Source organism: Erpetoichthys calabaricus, chromosome 5, assembly GCF_900747795.2.
Source record: "Erpetoichthys calabaricus chromosome 5, fErpCal1.3, whole genome shotgun sequence".
NCBI classification, from domain to species: Eukaryota; Metazoa; Chordata; class Cladistia; order Polypteriformes; family Polypteridae; genus Erpetoichthys; species Erpetoichthys calabaricus.
In genome coordinates, this window is record NC_041398.2 from 106,339,913 (window position 1) to 106,362,796 (window position 22,884).

The window sequence follows — 22,884 nt, forward strand, 5'->3', positions numbered from 1 at the left end:
GTGTGTTGAAAATCATCAACTCACTGATAGAGTGATTATTTCAACAGAGTTTATAGGGATTGTATAAATGTCAATGATTAGTGAAAAAAACTGTAATATAGTAGAATGTAATGCCTGTTGACTTGAGTTTTTATTAGATTCTACACTTGAATTAAAATCTCTAGTTTCCTTATCTGCTTGTTTTGTTTGCCTGAATAGCCAATAGCCATATATAATGACAAAGTTCCATAGCTTCAACTGTAATTATGTAAAAAAAGAAAGTTCAAAATATAACCATGAGCATGTGCATGAAAATACAGTGATACCTTGAGATACGAGTTTAATTCGTTCCATGACCGAGCCCGTAAGTCAAAATGCTTGTATCTCAAATTAATTTAATTTTTGAAATTAATTGAAATGAGATTAATTCGTGCCAGCCCCCAAAAAACCACCCCAATTTTTTGTTAAATGTTTTCAACATAAGAAAAATGTATTTATAATGAACAAATATTGTATACAAACAAAATAAAACCTAATACATAAAAGAGAATCTAAAGAAATAAACAGACGTTGGCAAAGCCGATTAGCGTATTGTAATGTTTTTTTCTTTCACTTCACTTTTGCTTAACTTAATTTTCTTCTTCACTAGTTTTTTTCTTTTTTGCCACGCTTTCTTCACTTTCATTCGCAGGGCGTTTCAATAGAAACCTGTCCAAGGAGCTTTGTTTAGTCCTCCCCTTTAAAATGTTTCTGAAATGAGTTAGGCAAGTGTCATTAAATAACGCGGCTGCACGTTCAGTTTCTTTTCAATAAAGTCAGGTGTTAGGCAAATGTCATTAAATAGCGCGGCTGCACGTTCAGTTTCTTATCAATAAAGTCAGGCGTTAGGCAAGTGTCATTAAATAGCGCCACTGTATGATCGGTTGTAATTTTTTCAGGGTGTTTCTTTTCTTTTAAGTTCAAAACTTTTTCTCACATTGCAAACACTTCCTTTATCTCACTTTAAGAGATAACCTCCTCCACGATACCGATTAATTGCAGAACCTCCATATGTTGCTGCGTATGTAGTTCCGTCAATTCCTCTGTCGCCAGTTCCTAGGAATGTGTGGGGACAAGCTCTTTGATGGCTGGTATTTCGAATTTTGGCTCGTAACTCAAGACAAAAAATCGAACTAGTGATGGCTCGTATCTCAAAAAACTCGTACATTGGGGCACTCGTATCTCAAGGTATCACTGTACAAGAGACTGGAACTTTTAAAATTAAATGATTGACAATGGATATTTTTGGATTTCTGTTTAACTACAATAAATGAAACTCATTATTTTCATTATTTACATTGGTGTGAAAAAAACAATACCCCTCAGTAAAAGTCTTTGAAGGTTTTTCTTCCTTCATCCTACATATTTAATTAAATATGCAGGTAAGGGGCCAGTGGCATGACAAACTGATTATAAAACTGTCCACAGTCTATCGGTGTCCCAGTTATTTCAGTTAGCTCAAAAAACAAATCCAGACTCATTTGAAATTGCATTGCAATGTTTTTGCACGATTGGAATACAAAGTTGCAGGAAAAAGGACTTAATCACTCAGATAATTATCAGTTTTGCCTTTCATCAGTGCTATTAACCAAAATTATTAATAAGACAACTCAGTAAGGAAATGCTAAGTTAAATGAAGGTTGGAGTAAGCACACCTTGCTTCTGGTTTTTATAGTTTGATCACTAGCAGTACCTTGTTAAGATATATAATATCATATGCACTTCTCTGATCGAGTGGTTTTGTTTAATAAAATTCTAGCATTTGTGAAACTTGATCTATGTGCTCTTAACCCATATTGACCATTTGTTAATATACACTATACACTGTGCTTTCATTAATTTTTCCACCAGATACAGTATGTTAAGCTAACTGATTTAAAATTATTAATTGACACAATTACTTATTTTATGTAATGATAAGTAATCAGTTTTTCAGTAATCAAATCTATACAGTAAATGTACCATATTAATTGTATTTACCTTGATGATTTCATTTTTACAGGGGGATTCCTATCACTCAGATGGTCCATGAACCAAATGGACGTAAGAAGTGGTTGCATTTGGACTCTAACTGGAGACACCAAAATGTTTCTGCATTGCAAATGCTATTAGTCAAAGGGTATGAAAAGGCATTCAGAGACCTAAAGTCTGTGTTTCTGTCTTACAAAAAAAAAAAAAATTAAATATACAGGGGTGGGCAAAGGTAAGTTTACAGTTCTTCGTATGGAAAAAGACATGCAGGGTATGGTTTTTACAATAGCTTTATTAACTCAATAGCTTTCAGAAGAAGAAGACAAATAATACAAATAAATAATACAATAATTAATAAATAAATAATATAAAAGAATAAAGTTTTTTGCATAATTAACCACTGTAAACCTGCTTTTGCCCACTCCATGTATATAAAGGCTCATAGTAAACTTCTTAAATAAGGGCAGCACTGAATATGATCAAGGTGTTTCATTAAAATATATATAGTCCTTTGCTTGGTGGAGGGCTAGAGTATGTCACAAAGTATCCATCCATTCATCTATTTCCTAACATGCTTATCCAGTTCAGGGCAACAGGGATCACAAAGCATACATTTTTGTTACAAAGTGAGATTCCCAGAAAGATCGATTTAGCCTCTTAAATTGATTTTTATTTTTTAACATTTCAAGCGTTTAAGCTTGTTTCTCTATTTTAGTTGCTTTAGTTTTGTAACTTACCCTTTCAAATACTTTCAGAATCTCAGCTAAGATTCAGGTAAAAGTTTGGGTAACGGTAAGTTATAATAGAAATCAAATAAAAGCTTCTTTTTATTCTGAAACAGAAGAAACAGCAAAATGTATTAAAAATACGAAGTGCAACTGTAAATTAGACAGATGGCATATTGCACATTCAGCCTGTAAAAACAAAGTAATCATTTTATTTTCAGAAAATATGCACTGTAGTCATTAATTTATTTTTAAACAAGCAAAATGAAAATTTACATTTTTGTGTGAAAATACAATCTTAAATGGGCACAACACATATAAAATATAAGCAAGATGCAGTTTTTATTAATAATACGTAAAATGAAATATGCCCAGCTGTTTAATTGTCCTTTCCATACTGCTAGCATGGGTGTAGACAGCTCTAACAGCTTCAAACAAACTCATATTACTAAAGTGAAAAGCTTTGAAACTCTAAAATGCTTTTAAGAAATTATAAAGAAAAGACAGAGTTAGGTGAAACCTGAAACTGTTTTTATTTGAACACCTTTATAAAAAAAAACATATACATTTCATGTAAAGAAAATCAGCATTTCCATAGACAGATGATCAGTAAGGAGTTAGCGATGAATACGAGTTTTGGGAAGGAATAGGGAGTGCTGTGATGAAAGAATTCATCCATTTTCCCACCCGCTGAAACCAAACACAGGGGTCTGCTGGAGCCAATCCCAGCCAACACAGGGCACGAACCAATCCCAGGCAGGGTGCCAACCCACTGCAGGACACACACCAAGCAAACACCAGGGCCAATTTAGAATTGCCACTCGACCTAACCTGCATGTCTTTGGACTGTGGGAGGAAACCAGAGCGCCTGGAGGAAACCCACGCAGACACAGGAAGAACATGCAAACTCCACGCAGGGAGGACCCGGGAAGCGAACCCAGGTCTCCTAACTACGAGGGAGCAGCGCTACCACTGTGCCACTGTGCTGCCTGATGAAAGAATGACACTTTAAATTAGTTCTGTAAGAATAATTAATTAATAACAAGTTATTTAGGTGTTCACAGTACAAGCTGAGAACAGAATATTGCATACTACTACCACAAGTAAGCAAATCAGGTTTTAGAGCAGCAGGGCAGTAAATATGGAATAGTGTTTAAGGCTTTGGACATCAACTCTAATATTGTGGCTTCAAACCCCGCTACTGACACTGTGTGACCACAAGCAAGTCACTTCACCTCCCTGTGCTTCAACTGAATAAACAAAACAAATGTAACCAATCATATCTCAAATGTTCTAAGTTGCCTTGGATAAAGACATCAACCAAACATGTACATATTCATAAGAAAAAGGGCCAACAGTCTGTGAAGATTTCATAACAAAGAGTAAAAAGAAATTCTACTTTTTCCTGATGAATGCTGTTTCAATTTAGTATTAAAATCTGTTTTAAATACAAAGTCAGTATGGTATTAGTAGATTAAACTGAATATGTGGTCACACTGCCCATATTTATTAACATGAAATGGCATTTTGCAGATGTAAAACGTCTAAATCCAAAAATTGAATTGTTATGTTTGAGTTTATGCAATCTGTTTATGCAGAGCACAGTTATGGAAAACCCAGACCAAGTTCTATTTCCTTTTTACATATTTACTTTCTTTTTACTCAGTCATACAGAGAAGTCCCAAAGTAGTAAAATTATATAAAATGAAATGGAAAATAAAGGAAAAACACACAATTTTGCAAAAGAAGAGTGTAGCTTTACAACTGACTATTTTGAGTGTAGACTAATATTACCAAATAGTTAGCTTCATTGGTTGCTCACCATTTTGCTCCTCATGTTTTGTGACTTATGTTAACATCTTCATCTCACATTAGTGCATCCACCCAAGTCTACTATACATTAGCAGTCACTTTGTGTCTTATGCATTGTGCTTCTCTTTGTACAAGTCAATACACTTGATTTGAGCATTCATAGATTTCATACTCTTTCTCTGTAAGTTTATCATTCGTTTGCTCAGAGGTTGATGTGCTTGCTGCTTCCTGAGCAGCTCTTCTTTCCTCCACCCTAGCGGCCCGCTTCTTCTCTTCTTTCGTCTGTATCTTTTCACGTTAAAACTGATTAAGTCAGTGTTTGTGTTGAAATTACTTAGTACATTTTCTTTAATTTTTCACTTAAGCTGGCATTTAACTCTTCATTCTGCCTCAAGAATGATTTAAGATATGAAGAGATAGGGGAAGTGATGGCGAAGGTGGTAGGGAATGAGAACAGCGCCTGTACACATGCGCCGCACAGCTGCCCTACTGGCCGCTGCCGAAAGTTGATTCTACAATAAAATAAAAATAAAAAGAGAAATAACCTTGGAGGTCAGTCATCACCTCGAAGCGGATAGTAGACGTCACATAGTATATGTGTACCAAATTTCAGGTCAATAGTTCAAACGGTTTGTGAACTACAGGTGATTTAAAATCCTGGACAGGCAAACGAACAGCCACGGTAGCACATTATATAAGAAGATAGTGGAAAATGACTGCAGTCAACAACAATGCCGAGCCAAGCCCTTATCAAACCAACTAAGAGACATGCTGCTCTGTTTGATGAAGGAAATAATGCTTTAATGCATGAACAATGGTATTTGAGAATAGACAGTCACATGTTTTGGATTTTCTGGATTTTGGACATTTTACAGTATTTACAAGGACAGAGAGTGCATACAAATGCATCTTACTGTATTATATATGACAAAGATATCACAAACCATTTTTTCCAGTATTTCTTCTGCTGCATTGTTAACTGACACTGTGGAATATTTTCATATTTAAAATAAATACAATAGCATGCTATTTATTAGTCCAGCTTCCACACTTCTGGCTAAAACTCAATGAAAATTTAATATTACCGAGTTACCTTAAAATAACTGATGACTGCTTCACCAGGGTCTCAGTAAGTGATACAAGCGTACCCAGCAAAAGGAAGAATCATCAGTTAATCAGTGGATGACTGATTGGTGGCACAATCTACAGGCTATACTTGTAGATCAGTACAGACTCTACTGTATTAAACAAAACAGGTACAAATTATAATTTTTACTTTTGTTTCTTCCCACAGGCAACCCTGTCATAGTCGGAGCAAAGTGTCAATTGTCTGTGAGAAGGAAGGTATGCTGATTTTATTTTTCTTTCTTGCATCTGGCTGCCTTGTTGAACAAAACAGGCGACAAAAAAATTTTTCATTGTAGTAACTTTAAACATTTTAAAAAGAACTGATAAAATATCAAAGCTGATTATGAAACATCTTTATTTGCTTTGATGTTCCTTAAAAGCCTACAAAATGGAAATAATGTAATAACTATCCATCCATCCATTGTCCAACCCGCTGAATCCGAACACAGGGTCACGGGGGTCTGCTGGAGTCAATCCCAGCCAACACAGGGCACAAGGCAGGAAACAATCCCGGGCAGGGTGCCAACCCACCGCAGATGTAATAACTATCTTGCCCATTTAGATCTATATCTTATTATTAATGTGTATATAGTATGTGAGAAATGTGCACTGTTTCTATACTGTTAACATGGCCTTTAAAAAGAAAGAAAACAAAACTATTTTTCTTTTGGAAGCCATTATTTTGCTTTAATATAAACTGTAGTGGAACAGTGAGTCTCAATGCTGGCAGCTCCAGACACCAACCTAGGTTTGATTCCCCTCAGTGACTGGGCGATTTTTGTACTTTTCCACTATCTTGGTGTGGGCCTCCTCCAAATATTCCAGTTTCTTCCTAAATCTCATATACATGCAAGTTTGGCTGACTGGGACCTCTGAATTATCCTGGTATGAGTGAGTGTGCCCTCTGCCAGTCCAGCAATGCCCAATGTTGTTTCCTGCGTTGTGCTTCATGCAGGTACAGGCTGTGCTTCTCGTGACCTGTACTGAACTAAGGGGGTTCATAAAATGAATGGAAAGAAACAATTTCTGCATGTTTTTGACAATAGGACCCTGAAACAGTCAGCCAAAGTATGCAATGCTTTCATTATTTAAGAATGTGAATGTTCATAATATCAGTAGTACATACTGTATAAATAAATATAAGCAGCAATGACCTTTGACACAAGCGTCACAGATAAACCACTTCATTAAAGAATAAGGGAAAGGTTCATTTCAGTGTAAAATCTGAACAGTGCTGAAAATGTATTGCTAATTTGTGCTGGTGGTAGTGTGTTGAAGACAAATAATATTACAACTTATAGAGAAACTTGCAAAGCATTTTAGTCACAAATTGTCTTAGAATTATTAATTACAATAACACGTTTCAAAATAAAAAGGGACAATATAAGATATTTTTGTCTAAATACATCAAACCAATTTGTGAACCACATCTCCACAAAGGCAGGAAAGCATCAGACTGTGTCCTTCACTGGAATTCCTAACAGTGTAATGACCTATTACCTTATCCATATTTCTCCTCAGATCTGCAGTGGACTGGGGATTGTTCCCACCTTGGTTATGCTAAGATTTTGATTTATTTTATTTAATATTTCAAAGTCTGTGTACATTTTGCTTATATTTACATCACACACACATATGACATGATTTGCACTCACCACATCACAACAATATACACATACAAAATGTAATGTTACTCTTTGACGCAGGTAACTATATCGAGGACAGCGTGTATATAAAATGTTTTCTACATACAGTGTAGAACAATCTTAACAATCTGTGTTTAATGCGGATCTTGTTTTGAACCAGGACTGTGATTATATTAGGCTATCAAAATTGACATCGCTATTTGAATATAATTTGAATCTATATTTAAAAATTCTTATTCGAATTGACACGCACGCACACACACACACACACACACGCACACACACATACCCATACACCAAGCACACACTATGGACAATTTAGGATCTCAAATGCACCTAACCTGCATGTCTTTGGACTGTGGGAGGAAACCCATGCAGACACAGGGAGAACATGCAAACTCCACGCAGGGAGGACCCGGGAAGTGAATCCAGGTCTCCTAACTGCGAGGCAGCAGCGCCATTGTGCCCATTTCATTGTGAAAAAACAAATTAACAACAAAACTTGCAGCCACTGCAGCCCTCTATACGTCTGTTCCAGAAGGAGAGACCCTGGATCTCAATAAGAATCCAGCCTTGCTGTAACATGATTTCGCACCAGTGGAATATTTGGTGCCGGAACATAAGAGTTCAGTCAGCTCATGCAATCCCAGATAGGTCACAGCAAACTTTACAAGCCCTCAGAAGTGGAGCACTAAGTGGCCTAGCAACCACTGACTACAAGCATGAGAAACTCAGGGCAACAACCTTCAGGTCAGCAACCCAGACAGTGCAATATATGAAGATTATTGGCACTTTTTCAATAAAGGCTCAATAAACTAGCAGTAGCCCAGGAAAATGGGATGGAGTGGAGGAATATTACTGACTGAGTGAATGCGAAAAACAACTAATCAGTGAAATTAGCATAAACTGTGTGTGGTAAATTATTGCATTGAGCAAAACATACCTCTGGCAATATTACCTCAATTGAACCATTATATGAACTCAAGCAAACACTGCATTCTATTCTTGCAATATAAATGAAATAAAAAAAACAATGGACAATGCCCAGGATTTGCCTTGATGTCAGCTTAAAGCCATGATAGCAGGGTAGCAGATGCTGGTCTTTAGTTGGGCACATTCATTCATACACCGATACAAACTCACCCTGGACCCAACAACACTGTTCCAGAGATGACGATTCTTTATTTTTACCTCAGTTTTAAAATTATGTATGGAATTTTTAGAAGACCTGCACCATGTTATTCTTCTGTACATGATGAAATATAGGCATTCATGTGTGATGAAAAACAAATGTAATTTATGAGTTTATAGGTGAATAAGGAACATTTTGAAATTTGCTACAAATGTAGCTGAAAATCAGCTGTCAGTCTTATAAACTGGAATTAGAATGAATGTCAGACATAGGGTTATGTGGTATACCGATACTGGTAAACCACTGAAAAACCCAAATTTCAAAATGGTACAGTGCTAGTATTTCTAAATTTTCAGTACTGGAACTAAATGCCAGCTTTCCTCTGAAACCCATCCTCTGCATTTGTGGAAAGGCATCCATTTTGTAGACTTCAATAAACAACAGTGCAAATTCCACTATGATCAGAATTACACAGGGTAATTGATTGATATGATCAACCCCTAAACGCCCCCCCCACCCCCTTACCCCGACCATATTGCTTTGATGCAATTGGGACTTCACAAGGAAAATATTGTTTCAATGTGATCTTGACTTCACAAGGGACCACCCCTTCAATGCGATCACGTCTTCACAGCTTCAAAAGGAAAGCAATTCATAGAGAGAGGCATGATGTTGTTACAAAACATGGAGGCTGGTGTTAGACGGGGGGGTTTGGAGTTATCCATTTTTTGCTGCATAACTGTTTTGGTACCGGTGCTGAGGTCTGAATGCTGGTACCAATACTGAAGTCAAAATTGTAATACCAATCCAACACTTTTCATAGGCCTATATAAACTTAATAGAAATTCCAGCTTTTGCTTGCTTGTGTAAAGAATTTCAATAAAGCATGTCAGATATTCTTCACCTTAATATTTAAATTAAAAAGAATGGCTACCATAAAATGCTCTGGTTACATTAGTTTGCACACCCTTTATAATTTTGTATTTGGTGTTTAGTGGGCATTTTAACTATATACTGTATCTATATAAACCACTTTCTGTTCTTTCCTTAATGGAAGCTTGGTAAAAGCGGTTTTGCTGAAATTCAAGGAAAATACTATTTAAGTTAGCACTCTCACCAAATTGTCAAGCATATTTAAGCAATCATTGATACCCACAATAAATAAAGATATGTGAAAAAGTGCTGAAGACAGAGTATGTCAAACTTGCAAACATGAATTGTCTGAAAAACAAAAGACAAGATTAGAAAGAGAACCTGCAGAAAAAAGTATGAGAAGAGTAAATGTTACTAATGTAGAAGTGTGTGGTAGAAGGGAAGTGAAGTAGCAGCAATTAAATTACAAAGTGTAAATGATCCATCCATCCATTGTCCAACCCGCTGAATCCGAACACAGGGTCACGGGGGTCTGCTGGAGCCAATCCCAGCCAACACAGGGCACAAGGCAGGAACCAATCCCGGGCAGGGTGCCAACCCACCGCAGAAGTGTAAATGATGATTAGTCTATATACTATACACAGAATTCCCTGTCAATTTCTGGTACAGATTTACTACTTAAGACATGTACAGCTTTCTGAAAATTTGCAGTTTCTACGATTATTAACAAATCTTAAGAACAAGTATTAGATAAGATGGGAATTTTTTTTGTACTAGCTCCCATGTTTTGATATGGGCAACTATACATAACGTAGCTTTCTGATGAGCCAGATGGACATCTGACATGCAAAATAAGAGTATGGATAATCCTCAGAAGGGAAGGTTAGTTCAAAACTGCTAGAAAGTGTTTTCTAATATCAGGTATTTTAAACGTGACAATAACAAATTGCAAACATTTGACACAGGCTGTTATTGAAAAAAAAAAAGTTTTCATAAAGGTACAGCGCCAGTGCATTTCATGTAGGAAGAGGTGTGTGTCCCCTGCTCCAAGTATCTCATTTGAATTAGATCATCAATTTAAAAACTAGACCAGGGCCAGCTAGTGTATTTATGTGAACCCCTTTGGAATTATCTGGTTTACTGCATGAATTGATCAAAAAAAGTGATCTGATCTTCATCTGAGTCACAGGTACTGATATACACAATGAGCTTAAGCCAATGACACACAAAAAATTCTACTCTTTCATGTCTTTATTTTACAAACGCATTCAACGTTCACAGTGGTAATGGAAAAAATTAACCTTGGGATTTAATAACTGGTTGACCCTTCTTTAGCAACAAGGACCTCAGCGAGGTGCTTCCTGTAACTGCAGATCAGACCTGCGCATCATGTGGGGGCAATTTTAGCCCATTCTTCCCTGCAGAACAGCCTTAACTCTTCCATATTCTTTGGTTGTCTTCTGTGTATGGCTGTCTTCAAGTCATTCCACAGCATCTCAATAGGATGGAGATCTGAGCTCTGCCTGGGCCACTCCAGAAGGCGGAGTTTGTTCTTCTGAAGCCATTGTGCTGTGGATTTGCTGTGATGTTTGGGGTCATTGTCCTGTTGCATCACCCAGCCTCTTCTGAGCTTAAGTTGACGGACAGACACCCTCACATTATCCTGGAGAATTTGTTGATAAACTTGTGAATTTATTTTCCCCTCAATGATAGCAAGCTGTCCAGGCCCTGATGCAGCAAAGCAGGCCCAAATCATGATGTTCCCTCCACCATACTGGAGGGATGATGTTTTGATGTTGATATGCAGTGCCCTTTTTACGCCAAATGAAGTTCTGCTTGTTCCTCCTAAATAGTTCAATTTTGGTTTCATCACTCCACAAAACATTTTCCCAGTACCATTGTGGAGTGTCCAAGTGCTCTTTTGCAAATTTCAGGCATTCAGCAATGTTCCTTCCTTCTTGGTGTTCTGCCATGGACTCCTTTCTTGTTCAATGTTTGTGCATAGTTGACTCCTAAACAGATATGTTAGTTCTAATGACTTCTTTAAGTCCTTTGCTGTCACTCTAGGGCTCTTCTTTACCTCATTGCTGACTTTGCATTATGCTGTTGGGGTCATCTTGGCAGGGCGCCCACTTCTAGGCAGAGTAGCCACGATACCAAATTGTCTCCATTTATAGACAACTTGCCTAACAGTAGACTGATGAATATCTAAAATCTTTGAGATGACTTTGTAACTCTTTCCAGCCTTATGTAGATTAACAATTCTCGATCATAGCTCTTCAGACAGCTCTTTTGTGCGAGGCAAGATTCCCATCAGGATATGCTTCTTGTCAAAAGCACACCTAGAAAGTAAGTAATTCTAGGCCACACCTCTGAACTCGTTTCATTAAATGGACTCCAGGTGTGCTAAATTCTGACTGCAATGAGCTTTTTAAAAAGTCAGTAGCTTAGGATTCACTTACTTTTTCCAACCTTCAGTTTCACAGTTTGAATGATTTATTCAATCTGGTCAAAAATTCTCTGAAAATCTGTGTATCTTTAGTTTTAGGAAACTCTGTTTGTTCATTATTGTGACTGACATGAAGATACAACCATGTTTTATATGGGAATTAGACATAAATATAGGTAATTCCTAGGGGTTCACATACTTTTTACTTTGACTGTATATATATATATATATGCATTTACGCGCATATATACAGTAATCCCTCACCTATCGCGGGGGTTACGTTCCAGAGCCCCCCGCGATAGGTGAAAATCCGCGAAGTAGCGACCTATATTTATTTTATTATTTATACATATTTTAAGGCTTTATAAACCCTTCCCACACTCTTATAAACCTTTCTCACTCTCTTGTTAACCTTTCCCACACTCTTATAAACACTTCCTATGCTCTTAAACACTTTCTGCATTCTTAAACACCGCAGACCAACACTGCACACTGCACGCAGCGATCAGACGTCAATGTGTCTGCACTCGCTTTGTGAAGGGGGGCAGCTGAACTCACGCTGAGCAGAAATGGACTTTGTGCTGCTTCTGCCAAAATGCCTGCTTGTTGCTCTGCTCGTTCGGAAGGAGGAGGAGTGTGTGTGTGGTTTTGTGAGGGCTGAACGCACGTTCGCTCAAACCCCCCTCCCCGGAGGCGCAGTTCGCATTGTCAAGGGGGTGGGGAGCTGAATGAACGCTAAGGAGAAGTGGACTTTGTGCTGCTTGTCGCTCTGCCTGTCAATAATTTAAAAGCCTGTACATCACCAATTTTCCTGTCTCACTGTCTTGTCTTGCGTGAAGTTAAAATGTTTTATAATAGTGAGATGTTACTCATATCCTTAGCCCGACATCCACATATCATATGTGTTAACAAAGTGTGTTTTATAAGTTTACATGTGTTTAAAGCATGTGGGATGGGTATTTTAAGGCTTAAACTATAAAAATGTTTATTTATATGGTCTTTCTATATCGCGGATTTTCTCCTGTTGCTGATGGGTCTGGAACATAACTTCCGCGATAGGCGGGCAATCACTTGTATTTAAAAACCCGCGAAGTCATGAATCCGCGAAAAGTGAACCGCGAAGTAGCGAGGGATTACTGTACACACTGCATATAGTGACTGCATAAAGTTTTTAAAACTGAAAAAATGTCTGGCATAATTTGTCTTGATTTCATCCTCTACGTCAACAGAAGCTGAAATTTTAATGAAGATGTATATATTTTTTTATTCCCATGGTATTGCTATATTTTTTAAGATGCATGAATTAGGTCTTATAAAAGTCAATGTGAAACAGAACAGCTAACTGCAGTAAAATTCAGCTTAAGCCCTTTTGAAATGGATGGTTATTGTTGGTTACTATGTATTTTTGTAGTTGATACTGTAGCATTACTTTAGTCTACAGTGGCAAACTGGTTAATGCTTACCTTAGTAGTTAAATGAATGTAACAACAAGTTTAGAAATCAGACTGAGCTCAAAGGAAGCAGTCTGATGTCACTGACATGTCAATAAATGTACACAATGACACTGACACACTGTAATTTAAAGAAGATATTAGCCAAACATTTATGAAAGTGAAACTTAAAACTTCGACATTAATTACAAAAACAGTCAAATACCAGAAATGTGAAAGGTGCCCTGCTATAGGTTAGTAAAATCAGTTGACAGCTAACGTAATATCTCTGGATTTGTATCTCTTTCTTGCAGAATGTGGTTTTCGCCCAGCAGCTCGAATGACCAAGAGAATCTTGGGAGGTAGAACCAGCCGCCCTGGCCGTTGGCCCTGGCAGTGTTCCATGCAGAGTGATCCCAGTGGTCACATCTGTGGTTGTGTCCTCATTGGGAAGAAATGGGTACTGACTGTAGCACATTGCTTTGAAGGGTAAGTTATCATGTCAAGTTGGGAAAGGACACAGACACACAAAAGAAAAATGAGTTTTAGCAGTTAGAAAGAAAGACCTCATGTGTCTTTAAAGACAAAGAAAGTTTCATTTGAAATAAATGTAAAGTTCATACAGTTGGCTCTTGTGAGAGAAGCATTTCTGGCAAGTCATTTTTTCCATGTAACTACTTATTGCTACATTGTTGAATGTGAATATCTACTGTGGCGGTGATGCCCTGATTATGGAAGGACTGGGGGGAGAGAGTATTTTCAAGACCGATTCTCCCCCGGACTGACAGAGGGCAGCCCCCTTGGTTTCCTGCAGGGCCACAGGTTGTGAGCATAGAAGCTCAACCCTGTTGGGGCCCATGGCCACCGCCAGGGTGTGCATAGCTGTTTTCAGGGCCCTATTTGGCAGCATTTCTGCCACACCTGGAAGTGCTGCCGGAGGAAGCTCGTTGGGCACCTGCAGCCCTGGTGGGTGCCCTATAAAAAGGGGTCAGTCACCAGGAATTGGTGTCCCGAGTCCTTCTACAGGAGGAAGAGGACAAAGCCTGTCTGGAGGATTGAAGGCGACGACAAAGGGACGGTGTTAGTGATTTGTGCACTGTTTAAATAAACCGGGTGTTGTGTGCTTAACCTGTGTCCTGCCTGTCTATGTCGGGGTTTGGGTGGCTGTACGCACCCGGGCTTCAAACTAATCATTGTATTATGTTGACTTTAATGTGCAATTGTGTAGTTCTTTCCAAATGAAAGATGCATACATTTATAGCACTTAACACTACTTACTTTCATCTCTAAGGGAAATATGTTATTACTCTAAGGTCAGTCATACCTTATTTTTCCAACATCGACTCACAAAAATCTGCTACAAGCTTCTTGTCTTGACAGGTGGTGTCTCTATTTTTAAAAGTGAAATTCTAAACCTAACAAAATATTCATTGATATTTCCATGTTTTCTTCTAAACATTTAAAAAAAAATGTTTCATTTGTGTTTGACTAATTTCAAATTCTGTACTTTTTAATACAGGCCTTCTGTTCCACAGTATGCTTATACCAGCAATCTACAGCTTTTGAAGGCCTTCAGAAAAAAAAAATTCTTGGTTGAGCACAAAGCTATTTACTATGCACCAGTTCTTTTTCATTATCACTAATTACAAATCAATAACTTCTGCTACTTGTATTGCAATGTCTTCTACCTGTATTCCTAAATCAGTGAAAAGGATGGCCCTACTTTCATTTCGTTTCTCATCAGTGGTTGTTTTCTACGGCTGCCCCGAGTTCTTTGCCTCCATTACACATTTTATTATTTTGATTATCTTTTATACACTATGGTTATGTAAATCATTTACCCCCATACTCGGTGATAATCTGGTATGAAAATCAGGACCTTTGGAACTTTCTGCTCACAGACCTCGCATAAAACCTTCTTCTTTTTTTATGCAAATTAATAGCCCTGCGGCCATGTTTACAGTGCAGTCCCAATGTGAATATTGATAGCAAAGTTAACTTAGTCTCAGCTAGCCACCTGACAAAAATGCCTTGGAAACCTTTTGGATAAATATGTTTTTATTTTATTAATAAACCATTTAATTATTTCTAAATGTAAAAAACTGTTTTTGTGTTTAGTTGTGTGTGGTCAAGCTTTGCTGTAGATGGATATTTATAATCAGATGCTGTAGCTCTTGCATAACCCTTTTTAAATGAATGCTGAATCATTAACCTGTTTTCCTTATGTGTTTGTGTACAGCCGAGAGAAAGCCAGTGTTTGGAGGGTGGTATTTGGCATCAACAATCTGGACCACCCGTCTGATTTCATGCAGACCAGACAAGTGAACCGGATTATTTTACACCCACGCTATAACCGAGCTGTGGTAGATTATGACATCAGCATAGTAGAACTGGACACCGAAATCAATGAAACAAGCTATGTTAGACCTGTGTGCTTGCCTAGCAGGGACCAGTCTGCCCAACCGGACACATACTGTTATATAACTGGCTGGGGGCACATGGGCAACAGAAGTAAGTTTCTTAGGAACTAGCATGATTATCGGAAAAAGAAATATTCTGTGTAATTAAGGAAGCTAACGATGGTGCTTTGTTTTAATATTTTCAGTGCCCTTCAAATTACAAGAAGGAGAAGTTCGTATTATTTCAAGGGATAAGTGTCAAACTCACTTTGATATGAAAACCATAACCTCCAGAATGTTATGTGCTGGATATGAATCTGGAACTGTGGATTCTTGTATGGTAGGAACCTCCCAATACAAACTTTATTAAAAAATAAAAACTCAACTTATGTGTGTTTACAACCATGCCACACTTCAGAAAGTTTTGTCATTTTTTTTGTGGAATAAAAGTAAAACAAACACTAAGGTCAAACGAACAAAATCAATAGCATTTCAGTACCTGCAGTGCTTGCCCACTTAATAACTAATGCTTAGAACTCTGAATGATGGGTACATAAGAGTCTACAGGACAATATAATGTTGTTGGACAACTTTCTGGATTGGCTAAATAAAGGCCAGCTCTTTGTTTGAAGGTGTCAATCTTGAAAAGGCATCGCTTCCACCTCTAATCGGGGCTTCACGTGTTGTTGCCCTCTTGTTTCCACAAGTGCTTTTCTTCTGCTTCACTCTCCTTTTTTTCTCTATCTACTAAACTACCTATTGTCTTGTATTCCATAGTTTTTAAAAACCGTACTGCGAGGCATGGCTCTTAAAGCACTGCCCCATAGGAAAACTCTCATCTATTTTATTTTCATTCTTTCCTGTATTAGTATATATTCGGACATATTTATGACAAATTATTTTGTGGAGTTGCTTTTGATGCATTGCTAATTACAGACAGAACAGGCTGCTTTAGGAGTTTAGGGAGGATCTCAAGTGAAGATGTTTGGCATTAATAATGACAATCCTAAACCTAAAGGTATTGATGATTTTGTTATTAACAAGAATTACAGTCGCCCAAAATATTTCCTTTTTTAAGGATTGTAATGATGCTCCGATCGATCAGCAGCCAATCACAATCGGCTGATTTTCACTCTAAATGATTTGATCCTTCATCTGTAAATTGACATTTTTTTCAGTATCTGCTTTTCAAGGCTTTACAGTAATTTAGCTGTAGTCCTCCTTTACTGATGGTATTACAGTACTTAAAGAAGTGTGCAAGAGAGAATTACTTTGTTGTACATTAAAGATAGTGGATTAATGAACTGAGAAATAGAAATATGAGGTATTATCTTGTACATGGCAACAAATGGCAGGATGTAAATGTTAACCAGCTCAACACTGATTGGAAGAAAGGAGAGGCACCTCTTTGGCTGAAATGAAAAGAGAAGCTGCTTTAATGAGGTCAGAATCTGTCACTTTACTTAAAATATATTTGTCTGAGGGTGCACGGTGAGTGAGCTTGTGTTTAGTACAGCAGCTCACATTTTATTAGTATGAATTAGTATTAGAATTAGTATGTTAGCCATGTACCTTCCTGATAAACATCTTACAAACATTTTATTAGAATTGTGGCTTGTACTTATGACAAGCTTTTTTTTTACTTTTACATTATGTGTATTATGGAGTATTATGGAGAAATATTTTGATTTCATGCCTTATTAATTAAAAATATGTATGTTTAAGGAGTGTTTTAAATTTATTTTAGTATTTTTATATTCACTGAACAATAAGCCTATCAAATTTCTTTTTATTAACAAAAGATGAACTGGTAGATCCGGTGGTCTTCGGTTTAATTATAAAAATGCCAAGATGTATAGTTTAATATAGAACAGTGTAAAAAAAAAATTAAAAGGACAATGAAAACAAATCAGAATGAGACAGTTCTAATAACATTAAGTCAGATGTCAGCCTCCCAACCCAAAAATCTGACTGGATCAATGTTAGGTCTTTTTTTATCATCCCCTCTTTCAGTTTTACTCGGCTTATGTTATATGTTGTCTGTCAATAAATCATACAGTATGTATCAAATGGAAGATGAATGTGCTGACAGTGAGCAGATAGCAGGTGGAATTCTAGATCGCGTTAAGTGGAAGGGCAGGGGCATGTCTTGGGTTGAACTGCCGTGTTTTAGAATGGAGAAGGGGAAACAAAAAACTTAAACTCACTCTTTGGCAAGAAACTCACTTTCCTTTGCTAATACAGAATGTAGTACTAGGGTGTTGTACCGTGTTAGCCATTATGAATGTAGAGAAAAGCCAAGCAAAATGACACCTTTTATTGGCTAACTAAAAAGATTACAATATGCAAGCTTTCGAGGCAACTCAGGCCCCTTCTTCAGGCAAGATTTATGCTTGGCTTTTCTCTAATACAGAATACAAAGCCAAATTTCTCCTTCTAGGCAAGCAATGACTTATTTTGCACAAAATGATTGCCAGTCTGTACATGCCAGAATTCATCCATGTATGCTTCTTGCATCTTAACAAACTTCAGCAGAAATGTGTACAACACCACACTTTATTTCCAGAAACATGAATAATATTGCATGTCCATTCTGTGCCCTTTGTGTCATCATGGCAGTATAATGTCACTGATTTCCATCCTTTATGCTTGCAGGGTGATAGTGGAGGCCCACTGGTTTGTGAGGAGACAGGAGGTCGGTGGACGCTTTATGGACTCACATCTTGGGGATCGGTTTGCTTTTCCAAAATTATGGGACCTGGGGTTTACAGCAATGTCACCCACTTTATAGACTGGATTGAGAAGCAGATATATCTCCATACATTTCTTCTTTTCTGATCAGAAAGGTAGCAGAGTTTGATGGATGGATATTTGTAGAATAAACACGTCCAGAGCTGTGGCAGCTAAAGGTTGACATGAAACTGTGACATGAACTTCTAAAGAATGCAACCGCTAACCAAATATTCAAACAAAACAAACTGCTGTTTGTGGCTTATTTGAGACAACCAGGGTTTATTCGCAGTCCCTGCACTTCGATTACAGAACTGCTGACAAAATGAAATTCAGCTGAAATGACTAGTCATCACTGTGTTTTGTTTTCATTCCAAGTGAACTGTCCACAATGCTGCAAGCCTCCTAGGCTTTTAAATATGTCATTTGTTAGTATTTGCTTCTTGCACATCAGAGGCTTGCAACAGGTACGTTATACTACTATACATGTAAATGTGTCTTTTATAGTATCATTGTGAGATTCTATACTATGAACCAAGTACAAAAAGAAACACTACAGCTGAGGCAAGTAGGATATGTTCTTGAATACTGACAATGTCCTTGTCGTTTACTAGTAATACATAGTATAATGGTATATTTGCACCAGTACAAAATACAATGTATGATTTGTCTTTGTGTATTTTAAGGATATACAGTGTTTGTATTAATATCAATGTTCATGAGTAAAATTCACTCTCCAATATAAGCAAAAGTGGAGAAAGAAAACTTTTACAAACAAAAAAAAAATAATTTTCTTGCAATTAGGAAAATGAATACAGTTAGTGCTAGAAGAAATATAGCTCAGAAATCCACAAAACATTAAAACTGACTATTTTCATAATGTATGCCACCAATCAAATCTGCATCACCATTTTGATTCATTTTTGTAGCTCCGAAGAACTATTTTTAAAATTGTATTTATTTGCATTTTGGGGGGTAAAAAGTTGCTCATCTCCGGACAGTACAAAAAAAAGTTTTCAATTTCTATAAATGTAGGTCTTTTGAAATATTTTGACTTTAAACTATATATATATATATTTTCTTGTCTTTTCTACTAAAGTAGGGTGTTGCTATTTATTTTGTACCTTTTGAGGCCAAGGAATTTTCACAATTGTTTTTTCTACTTGTGAAAATGGTATTTTGTTCATATTTTACTCCAGGCTGTTGTTCACCACTGTTTACAATATAATTGGAGGACGTTTGTTTGCGGAACTGAGACAGAGCTGCTGGTGTCATCTATTTAGAGTATCTTTCAAAAAAGAAATAATCAGAAGCTGCTCTTTGCAGACATAACTGATATGACATAACAAGGTCTCAGTGCAGTGTCTGGGTTTTGAAAAGGTCACTACAGGAGACATGATATAATTTTTTCGTAATTATTGATAACTTTAAATGTTGTCAGTAATCTTGCATGGGTAAAGTGTAGTACACAGATTTGGAAAATAGCAGGAAAACAAACATGAAAACAGCTCTGAAGTTTGAAACTGGTCATTTTCTTTTTTATTAAATATTAAATACTTTTTTTTATACTGTATCCAGTTTTGTTCAACTGCATAACACAATTAGATAGCTGATGTGAATAAATAATAGTTGTAGATTGCACAAAAGCTTAATGAATGTATTGTATATATTAGACAAAAAATATAACTCAAAAATCCTTAGCTGAAGTGTTAACCTCGCTGTATGATCTGGAGAATTTCTCTTTGTGTGTTAGATAAGCAAACAGTAAAAGTGCCAAAATGCAGCATATAATCAGTCACTGCCATTCATTAAATAAATAAGAATAAATACACAGTAAGAAGGCATATCTCTCAGCAGATTATCAGTGTCATTACAACTGGCTGTTAGCTAAAGGCGATCAGAACACATTTACAGACAAGCAGGTGTCTAAACTGCCTTCGAAATGTCCATTGATCAGGCTGCTTCTGAATCCACTTTTCACACATTTATAATATGTTGTCATGAAAATTACTATAACATGAATTTTAATGCACTGGGTGATACTCAGTATATATAATTATAAAATATATTTGTAAACTGTTGTGCTTTTGACCTACAAAACGTAAAGGAATTACCTATTCACTCGCTCTCTATACATATACACACACATACTGTATATATATATATATATATATTATATATATATATATATAGTATTTATATATAGTTGCTGGAATCATTTATAAATGAATGTCACATAACACACACTTGTATTTTATTGTATTATATCTAGTAATATATTTATCCAGTAGTAACAGTAATGGTTACCTGTCACTCCACTGTTATAGTTCACCTTTGGTGTTCCCTTCATTATCACTGTGCCTGTGGGCGCCAAATATTAGCCAATAACAAAAGGGTTAAAACCAAAGTCTGTGTTTTATGTACGTGATGTCAGACATAAGTAACATTGAGCCAGCTGGAGAGTGTTTTGCTGATAAATCTGTTGCTAAATGTGTTTCAGAATGAATGTAACTCAATACAAATCACAGCAAAAGTACGAATGTCATGTTTGCGTCGGCATATATCGAGCAGTTCACATACTAAAACACACCAGTTGAAGTTAAAAAATGCCATTCTGTATCACCTTAATTGTATGTACCCTTTTGTATATTCTTAAAAAGTTGTTGTATACTGCTGCAGTATTTTACATTCCATAAAAATGTGTTTGTAATTTTATAAGGTATTTTTCTACAGCTTTTCTATGTGCATTCATGAATATGTCTATTGTGTTGAGCATAAGTTGAATATTTTTACAGTTCACGTGAGTTTAAAAGCTAGTTGGAAGATAACATAATGATGGCAATACTGAAAGCACTCTTCCAGTTGAATAGGTTTTGCTATGCTTTAGTGTGGAAAAATAAATCTTTGTCAATGGGGTGCTTTGTGATGTTGTCTTTGTGTTTATTCCCCAAATTATAATGTCTTTGATTTCAACAATAAGCTGCTTTAATTTTATGACTAGATGCTCCAGAAAGATCTATAAAAGTAAAAAGAGCTGTAACATGTTACTAGGAGTGAGAGCTGTAATACTCCAACTAAGACACATTTATAAACTGTGTACTATTTATCGAAATGCTGGAACTTCTAATGGCATTTACAGAAACGTCATAGCAATGGTGGGCCTACAAAGACATCTGCCAATGTCCTTAATCAGAGTCGGTGAGAGTACGGCTCTGTACTTGCAACTTGATTTGTCACCAGTGCTTCACAGTGGCATGAGAAGTGAATGCAGAGCCAAAGTTTTTCTGCCTTTATTATCAACCAGTTAGGAGGCTTTAGATTAGGCCCCTCACATGGCTCACTCATACTGGGCCAATTGAGAGTCACCAACTAAGTTCAGCTATGCTGTTTGAAGTGTGAATGAAAAAATGTGAAGCTTTCATAATAAAAATAGTAACTTGATACCAACTCTAATACTTATGTAATGTTTAATCCAATTTGTAATGATGAGAGTCCTTGCAGTTGCGATTCAGTAGTCTTACATATCAGCACATGCAGTAACCATCAGTCAAGTTCAGTTCTCAAGTCACTTAACAAACAACACATAAACAGTAACAAAGTAAACGTGTTATTATACGGAATACAAGACAAAACACAGACGCAAAAGTGCTGGAAGTAAACTTTACCTGCTGCTGTATCAATGAAGGCAGAATCAGGTGGTACAAACACAAACTACTTGAACAGCTGATGATCAGGAAGTGCCAACGCCTCGACGTAAAGGTAGAATACTGCGCAGTTTGGCCTGGAGCCGTCAAGTGTGCAGTTAACATTGCATTAAAGACAAAATGACATTTTTAAATATCTGTGAAGTAATCATTAATGCTAATCAGTCTGGAAAGTTGCACAAGTGTGAGTATACATTGAGAATTATTTACAAATAATGAACAGTCACAGTTGCTAATATTCGCAGGAGTGAATGTCATTGTAAGTTTTACTCCATGATCGGAGAATATGTTACTCCATGAAATGGCAAAAAATTACAAAAACTGCATCTGTTTGGAAGAGTCTCATTGTGTAAAGCTGCACATGAAGGACTTCTGGAACAAAAACGTGCCTGGACAGACAGGAGCACAGTAGAGTTTTCTGCTTGTTATGCATAACTCTTTCTGTGGCAGAAACCAAATACATCTTACTACTAAAAGATCACCACCTCAACCTTCAAGCGCATACAGTAGGTAGAGAGGTGATGATATCGGGTTTGTTTTGTAGACACAGGAACTGGGCACTTCATGATCGCTAACACTTCATGGTCACGACCTTCTAGAGAAAAATGAGTTTATCTGTTTGACAGCTAAAGCGTAGCCAAAAACAGATAACACTACAGTGTGATGGACATAATCAAAATAACAAATCTACAACAGAAAAACAAAAGAATTAATGTTTTGGAATTGACTAGAGGAACACTCGGCTCCAGCTCAACTCCTTATGATTCTGTGGCAGGACCGTTGGACATTCATTTATACACAGCTCTCCATAAACATGAATGAGCTGAAGCCATGTTGGACAGAGGAGTAGGCCTACATTTTTTCAAT

General features: G+C 36.8%; 1 protein-coding gene across 2 annotated transcripts in view; it reads left to right on the top strand.

Moving 5' to 3' along the window:
- corin (corin, serine peptidase) overlaps nt 1-21,229 on the top strand; it is a 215,654-nt gene extending 194,425 nt beyond the window's left edge. For both annotated transcript variants that reach the window (XM_051928354.1, XM_051928355.1), the window contains exons 17-22: nt 2,021-2,137; nt 5,821-5,870; nt 13,499-13,673; nt 15,424-15,695; nt 15,790-15,923; nt 18,239-21,229. In XM_051928354.1, the coding sequence (XP_051784314.1) occupies nt 2,021-2,137; nt 5,821-5,870; nt 13,499-13,673; nt 15,424-15,695; nt 15,790-15,923; nt 18,239-18,421 (931 nt within the window). In that variant the 3' untranslated portion in view covers nt 18,422-21,229. The remainder of the gene's footprint in view (nt 1-2,020; nt 2,138-5,820; nt 5,871-13,498; nt 13,674-15,423; nt 15,696-15,789; nt 15,924-18,238) is intronic.
- Nucleotides 21,230-22,884: the final 1,655 nt, after the last annotated feature.